This window comes from Myotis brandtii, unplaced genomic scaffold (genome assembly GCF_000412655.1).
Source record: "Myotis brandtii unplaced genomic scaffold, ASM41265v1 scaffold40, whole genome shotgun sequence".
Lineage (NCBI taxonomy): Eukaryota > Metazoa > Chordata > Mammalia > Chiroptera > Vespertilionidae > Myotis > Myotis brandtii.
In genome coordinates, this window is record NW_005365372.1 from 3007076 (window position 1) to 3015735 (window position 8660).

The 8660-nt window shown below is 33.6% G+C and overlaps 1 protein-coding gene across 1 annotated transcript; it reads right to left on the reverse strand.

Annotated features, from left to right (window-relative positions):
* Positions 1-6399: 6399 nt before the first annotated feature.
* LOC102253602 (protein FAM46D) lies at positions 6400-7575 on the reverse strand. Its single transcript, XM_005873244.1, has one exon. It carries the CDS (start codon positions 7573-7575, stop codon positions 6400-6402), a length of 1176 nt encoding a protein of 391 aa, XP_005873306.1.
* Between the last annotated feature and the right edge of the window lie 1085 nt (positions 7576-8660).

Below are 8660 nucleotides of genomic sequence, written 5' to 3' on the forward strand. Positions count from 1 at the left end.
TGGCGGGTGACTGAAGCTCCCAACCGCTCCTTTTTTCTTTTTTTTTTTTTATTCTGGGCCAGCTTTAGCTCTGAGGCCTCGGCTGCTGAAAGCAGGTTTCTGGCCTTTGTTTACCTTCTGTATTTGATACAATGTTGTGGTCCGGCTGGCTGAAGCCCGGCTGACTAAAGCAGGTTTCTGGTGTTTTGTTTAGCTTCTATATTTGCAACATAGTTGCTTAGATTTGCAGCTGAGAGGCCGGCAAGTCAGGCGGGGAACGTTGGAGTGCGCCGTCACTGGAGCAAGCAAGCCTCCCTGTTCGCTTCAGTGCATGGCTGCCGGCCGCCATCTTGGCTGGCAGTTAATTTGCATATTGCCCTGATTAGCCAATGGGAAGGGTAGCGGATGTACGGCTAATTACCATGTTTATCTTTTATTAGATAGGATGTTGTATTCTGATCTACTTTCCACTCCACAGAGTGATCACTTAATATCATTGTTTGTAAATATGTTCAGAATACACAGACCTAAGTGGAAACGCTATTTGGCTCTGTTAAGTGTATGGTGCTGGTGGTGTGTGTATGTGTGTGTGTGTATCCGGGGATTCAATACAATGTCATATCATTTTGACTCATTTGACTCACTTGAGTGATACTGCCATTTTATTTATTTCCCCACCAATTATGTTCTTATCCAATGTATTGTAGGCACCATTTATTTGAGAGGTAGGAGAAGATAAGTAAATTTTACCAATGTAAAATCAAATGAAGTTCGGTTAATAAATGAATGAATACAAACGATTTATATAATTAGGCTATGCAAATGGGGTTATCTGTTGGTTAATCTATTATAACTGGTGAAAGTCAATTATATAGAGCCATATTATAGAAGGTCAGTCCCTTCAATGTAATGGGGTTCTGTTCAATTTCCAGGGTAAAGTTCTTTCATAAGTACTTTTGAACACATTGCAAACAATGAATTTGATAGTATTTGAAATAATAGGCATTTACCCATTTTCCAGTTGGCACAATGCTGTGTGTTTCATAGTGATTTTATTTCAAAAAATGTATTTAACCTAATAACAGAATGTCTGTAATGCTTTTTCCACACAGTGCACAAAAGCATGAGAGAAAGCAAAGAAACAGATACAAGAGCTAGTAGACAAACTGCAAGAGTACAAGTATCATCCATTTAAAAATAGTTTCCATCAAAAGACCCTGTACTATCCATATAACATTTTTGTCAACAATAAAACACATTTTCCAAAACAGTACATATGTGTCTCAGAATTATATAATGAGCAATAACATGGATAAAATTAATCTGGTTTCCCATATAGTCAACATTAAGGCAAGGATACACATTTCATTCAACTCTGGACATTTTATTCATCTCTTAGACACTCCATTAATACTCTTCGTTTACAGAAACACAAGTTTTTAGGAATATTTCAAAAATTTTTCTGTAAGAGATTAAAACTGGTGATGTGAACTATAAGGCTAACAAGGCAACTAAAACATTTATGAAGCTATATTTATATTCACAGATTTCATTAAACAATTGCTGAATTGTTTAATGTTAACATGCAGATCTGTCTACCTGACTTAGTGTAGGAAATCATATCAGCAATTTTACTGGGTGCTGGGCAACTATTTTAGATGTTTCTATTTCATTTCCCACTCAGTGACTATAACTCTTTTTACTGATATTTTCTTTAATGCTAAACAATTGGATTTGAATTAACTAAAACTTGAAACACATATTTAAGATAAAAACTTTTGGTTTTAATTTGTTTGCTAAGCATTGAATTCAGATCGTCAAACTAAATTTATTTTTATTGGATGAACTTTTTCACATCTAGTGAAATAGTATTGTAGGACTTTTCTCATATCCAATAGTTATATTTCATCTGGTCAGTGACTTGGACCATAAATAATTTAGGTTTACTTTTCCTTGTTCATTACTTAGTGACATGTTTCTGGCTGGAATTATTAGAATAACTGCCTTAATTCTTTGCTTCACAAGTTGAGACTTTCACTTAACATACAGAAAAACTTTAAAGAAAAAACTTTCTAGAATGCTTTTTAAACTAGAAGGGAAGTTACAAACAGTGATTTCACTCAATATAAACAGAGACTATGTGAGATGAAATAATTAGCCACAGCTGTCAAAGTGAATTTTACTTTCCAATTAAATCTAGTAACAGCATTTGGATATAAAGTAGATGTATTGTTTAGATATATGGTATTTGTTTTAAAACAGAAGAATATCTTTACTTAAAGATTTAGAGTTTGCTATGTCACCTCATGTTTTATCATTAGTCATTTGTAAATAGGGAACTTAAAGAAAAATTGAAAAATAGCCATAGGATAATATAATGTAATCAGAATGGATTGAGATTTAAAAAATTCAGATAATCCATCAGGTTATTTTTAAGTGAAATACATGAAATATACTGAAAATTTTCAATAAATGTGATACTGCATTATAACTAATTAAGGTAAATCATCTATTAATAGTTTTATATTATAATATTAATGTAATGCAATCTATATTGCAAATATAATGTAATATTAATTCTATAGAAATTAAAATATTTGTAAGTTTGTATACTTTGTCATATAATTTTATGTATTAAATCTAAAATTATATGTAGCTTTTGTTTTTTAAAACAGTTCAATTGGTTTTACTAACTGAAATTGAAATGCAACTTCTTATCTAACTTTTAAAAATTTCCAAGAATTATGCAAAAGCACATAACAATGCTTAAAAATGATCTATTTCTTACTAAAACAAGTTAGCTTATAGTTTACACTAGTCTGAACTCTGAGTGATAGAGTAAGCCATGTAAGTAATTTCACATTTAGTTGACTAGAATTTCAGGGTTCTTATAAAACTGAAAAGTTAATGTTTATCTCCAGAATCATGGCCTTTGAATTAAAGTGTTGTTGGTGTACCCTAGTTAAGAGAAACCTTGAAAACATCAGAGATCCTAAAATTGGATTATCCACATGCATACATGGAAGCTTTATTCTCTAGAATGGGGCAATCTATGATCACAATTCTATATGAGTCAATAATTCTGATATTTCCAGACTCTCCTTTCATTAGAAACTAAACTTGGAAAAGTGTCATTTTATCTTTTGGTAATATAAGCCATAGTAACTTTGTCTCTAGACTTCATTTCTTTCTTGCCTCTGATCACTGTGAGCAGAGAGGTATCATTTTAGCAAACAAGAAAAAAGGTAGAAGAAATAAATGAGGAAATAAAAACTTGCTTTTCAGTAAAATTAATTACCTGCCCCCTTTTTGTAAACTGTCAGGATTACAATTTGTATGTCCCTTTTACAGAGGTACACTCCTTGACTTAGTAAACAGGCACTGAATTTCATATAAATCTCTTGACAGCATATGAAATATGGTTCTCTACATTTCTAAAGCAGATAACCACTATGGCATGGTTTCTGTTTCAGGCTATATACTCTTTACCTAGAAGATGATGCCTTTCATGTTAAAGATATATTTAAGTGCTTTTAAAAGAAGTATATTTTTAACCTTAAAAACTGTTATAATTTTTTTTTACTAACTGACACTATCTGAAAGCATTTTATCTGCTAATAAAACTATAGGAGATGCAATAAGAGATTTTGAGTTCACTGCCAAAACAACTATTGCTTTTCTAAAGCATTTAGTACTGTGTGTCAAAGCTACTTTAACAAAACTCCCCAAACCATAAAATAATTTATGTAAAAATCATTTTGTTCAAGGAGGTCACATGTAAGGCTTAAAGAACATCACTTTCAATCCTCTTTATTCAAATATCCACTAATATATGTTTGGGTTGACAAATACTACTGGAGGGAGGTGAACATTTATAAAAGAAAATTTTTAAAACAGAAATTTTAAATTTTAATAGCTATCTAATACCAATTTTTATTAAAAATATATTAGAAGTGATTATTTTTCAATTTGGGAATGTAACCACATTTTATATATAAAAGTTTCATTTTTATGTTGTCCTCCTGCTTGATTGAGAGCAAAGGATAGCCTAGCTTAGTGATAGTATCTATATATAAAAAAAGCCTGGAGATAAAGCTATAGTTTCCTCTTTAGTAATATCATTCCCATTCAACAGGTTTGGATTGTCTCTCTTGAGAAAATCTTACATGCCAATTGCAAGCTTTTTTTTTTTTTTTTACTATAATGGAAACACATGCATAAAATTTTACGAGGAAGCAGGCCATCCTCCCAGCAGGATTTAAAGCTTTAGGAGGATACGATAAAGAATTTGCTTTTTAGGGAAGAAGTTCAAATTCTCAATAAGACCATGGACAACAGTGTGGTGATTGTCAGGTGGTGGTGAGTGGGGGTGGAAGAGTATGGTATAGGGGGGATAAATGGCGATGGAAAAACATAAAATAAAATGAAATTTTTAAAAAAGCTTTAAAATTTTTCAATCGGACCAAAGGAAGCTAAGTGTGCACATGGGGGATAAGATATTCCCAAAAGCTTCAGAATTGTCCTATTCAGCATAAAATGCTACTGTGGAAAATATTGAACCTTTACCTATAATTCATCACTAAAATAGTCCTTTTATTCTTAAATACTTTCCCTATATCTTTTGGTACTTTTTTCATTCTGTTAATATAGCATATACTCTTTCAGTTTTAAGTATATGCACTCTCACAAACTGAACACTTAGGGCAGAAAGATCACTCATTTTTAGCCGATACATTCTGTCAATAGATTACAAAATTTTCTCTTTAATGAAGCATTTATTAATTATTTGTCCCAAGCAAGGAGATGAACCCATGTTATACAGCCTCAGCATTGTGTGACTAATATTTGTATATATTTATATGTGTGTATATACACACATTTTAAAATATGGTTCTTTAAAAATATATTGATACCCAGTGGTGCTGTAGTACAAAACATCTGAAAAACATTAGTTCTTTGAAAATGCCATATTTGGTGTACTTCTTGTGTCCAATACTATGATACAGAGAAGACAGATTAAGCACAGTCTGTAAGTGACAAACTCAGAATATGCCTGCTGCATCATGCTGTGATGGAAAAACTTGGAATGGTTAATGAAAACTGAGATGGAAATTCTTAAAAAATCAGAAACAAGTAAAAATATTGAAGTTTTCTGATGGCCTTATCTATATTCATTATGTCATAGCAAATAATATTTGTAATTTTCTTCATTATACAAAGAAAACACTGTTTTACTACCACTGGTAGATTTGATAGCAATATATTTGATGTACTGAGTTGATATTTAGATACTGGATAAATATATGCAATTGCTGAGTAAATTAGTGTTATGGAAAAATTCACAGAGGAGGCACTTGAATGGCATGGTAGTACCTGATTTTTGGTAATGGCAAAATAAAAAGAAAATGCTTCATTTAGTAATATTAAAATATTTCACTTATTAACACTGAATGTCTCCAGATATATTAACATGCTCCTCAGGTAGATAATAAAAAATGATGAATGCCATAACTAAAAACCTCTGCTTACTTTTTTTGCTGTTAGCCATTTAAAGTCTCTTTTTAATAGATGATGATAAACTTTCATATTCAGAGTTGATAATTCTCATTCTTTTCAACTTCTTTGGGAGAAAAATGAAGAAACTTATGTAACTGGTCACAGTATTGGTTGTACAGCCAGATGATATTATTCTGCAAATCTACAAATTAAATTAACTTAGTTGATAAATAACTAATGCCCAGTATTTTCCAGTATCATATTTTCAGTGTCCCTTCAAACTATAGTAGGAATTTGTATCTAACCCAATTTAATTGAAAAATAAAATAAATGGTTGCAAAGTCTAGGGTTCTAATGTCTTCTACATCAATTGTCTGAACTGAGTCATTTCTGTTAAGTATTGAAAATTCATTGACAGTATTCAACTAGAAAAAAGGCCACCACCTCTAATCTCTTCAGGTTTTCTGGTAGATATAAGCTTGTATTGTAAATGCATCATTGCTTCTTGAAAGTTTCCATATAGGCTTTCAGCTACCAATGAAGCGAACATAAAGGAATTGACTGAATGTTGGCATTTGTCTTATCTCTGGATTGAAATCATGAGTCTGTTCTTTTATACTTTAATCAGAATGCAGGCATCTCTAATGTATTTATCACAGCAAATCTGAAAGTCATTAAGTGGTAAGATTTGAAAATCATTTTAAGTGGTCCACAACATTTGAAAGGTATTATAGCTAATAATCTTTGAAAATCATTTGAAGTGGTCAGTTCACAGATGATATTTTATTTATTATGATGTTATAATCAATGAAAAATAGTTGGTAACTCCATACAAATAATAATAGATCTTAAATTTTATGGAATTTGTAAACTTGCTTTTAAGAGGTGTTTAATTAAAGCAAGTTTCTGTTGCATGTGTTTTTTTTAAACCATACCATTTGGCACATTAGGGTGCCCTGGTAGGAATGGCCGAAAGAAAATAGGTGCTGGTGGTCCAGGTACTATATAAAAAGAAGGATACCCTCTCCTAGGAAAAAAGTATGGAGCAGGTTGATAATAGCAAGTTACATTGTCTGTATTGGGTAGAATATTGTGTTCTCCTAGTACTTTTAAAGCCATATTGGTAATCATATCGATTGTCTGTCTTCTTTCATGACGCATGAGGCAAACGGTGCTTTCATCCACAATACCACGCAAGGTCATAAGATAGTTATACTTGCTTTTTTCTTCACCTATGAAATGGTTGCGTAGGTATGATTCAATCTTCTTTTTCTGTTCTCCTACACCAGGAAAATCAATGAAAAATCTAGAGCACATGTAACGTTCAAGGGTCTTGATTTCCGCTTCACAAACTGGCTTAAAGTTTCGAACCAGCAAGTTGCTGTACTTCAGAAGGCCACCACCTCTAATCTCTTCAGGTTTTCTGGTAGATATAAGCTTGTATTGTAAATGCATCATTGCTTCTTGAAAGTTTCCATATAGGCTTTCAACTTCCACAACAGGATATGACTCTTGGGTTAACTTAGCATTTTTGACATTGTAGAATTCTAACATGTTATCCAAACAGATTTGAAAAGAATCTACACTAAATTCAAACTGCCGTTTGAGTGAATTCACAAATTTTAGCTCTACATTCTTCCCAGTGTTGTTTGAAAGAGAGATGAGACTCCATCGGTCGTGCTTATTGCAAATTTTGACCATCTTCTGCACATATGCCTCTTTCATGATCTGTAGGGTAATATTTTCCTTTTTTACACCTTTTGGTAAAAAATCAAGTAGACAACCTAGAACTACATCCTTAACAATCTGAAATTTTTTATCATTTGGTAGTTCAACACGAAAAGTAACATCCAGATCCTTATAGATGATTCCATTGTGGCTTGCAAGTATGTAACTTGCAATGGAACCGTTCAACCGGGTATCTTTAACAATAATTCCTTGCTCTATCAGTTGATCTTTGACAACATTTATGATATGTTTTGGTTTTACCTCCAATGTGGGGAAATTCCCCCTTCCATGAATTGGAATTACTTCACCTAACACTTGATCCAGTATTATAACTTGATCCCATGTCAGATTACTGAATCCAACTTCAGACATTTTGAAGTCAGTAGGTCAACTAGAAAGCAAGCAAAATATTGAGGAGAAATGTTAGCATCTTGATAGCAGTGTTATACCCAAAGCGTATGAAAAAGTTAAAAATAGACTTGCCCTCAAAATAAATAACATTAAAACTAGGAAGTAAATTATCAATGTATCTAATTGCAATTAAATCTATACAGGAAATAAAGCTATTTTGATTATGCCAAAATTGTTAGAACCATTACTGCATGCAAACAGGCACTTTCAGGGATTTGTTAGAATTATAATTATTTTTATGTAAAATGATGGCCTTTCTCGTTATTTATTCATGTAAATATTATGATTGTGTTTGTTTGGTGTTATAAATTTTGTTCATAAGATAATCACAATACATCACTGAGGTTAACTGTCATGAATTTAAAGTGAGATCAAGATAGCATATCTGACAGAATAGCATAATGATGAAATTATGTTCAAAAGCAATATATAGAGAGATTAAAAATGGCGGCAGAGTAGGAGGATGCTGCATGGTCATGCTCCCAGGAACAAGCTGGAATTACAACCGAAATACGAGAAGGCTTCCTAAATAATCAACGGAAATCTCACAGGAGAGAACCCCGATACCCAAGGACCGAAGGTGGAGCCAGCATAGAGACTGGTAGGAGGGGCAGAAACGTGACCCACAGAGGGGAACTGAAGTCCCAGAGAGATATCTCAGCCGGTGGTGGAGGGGGGGAGGTGCCACTGAGAATTCTGGGATCTAATCCCGGAGCTGGGCTCCCCAGCAGAGAGCACCAAACTGAGGAAGGTATCCACATAACATCAAGCTGTGAAAAGCAGTGGGGTGCTGTCTGCCAGAAAGTGGCAGCTGAAAGTTCAGGCACCCTCTAAAAGGGCCAAGGCAAAAACATTGCCTGTGCAGCCACCCACCTAGTGCTCTGGCAGAGGGAGGGTGAAGTGGACTGGAGCTGTGAGAGCAGAAGCCAGCACTGGGGAATCCGGGGACAGAGCCCAGAAGGCAGACACCCCAAGTTTCCTCGGCTCAGTCATTCCCTCACACAGCCACATAGACATCTGCCTTGCCTGGGGGGATAGACATCTGC

Coding starts and splice junctions, on each gene's coding strand:
- LOC102253602 (XM_005873244.1), bottom strand. CDS start 7,575: ATGTCTGAAGTTGGATTCAGTAATCTGACATGGGATCAAGTTATAATA.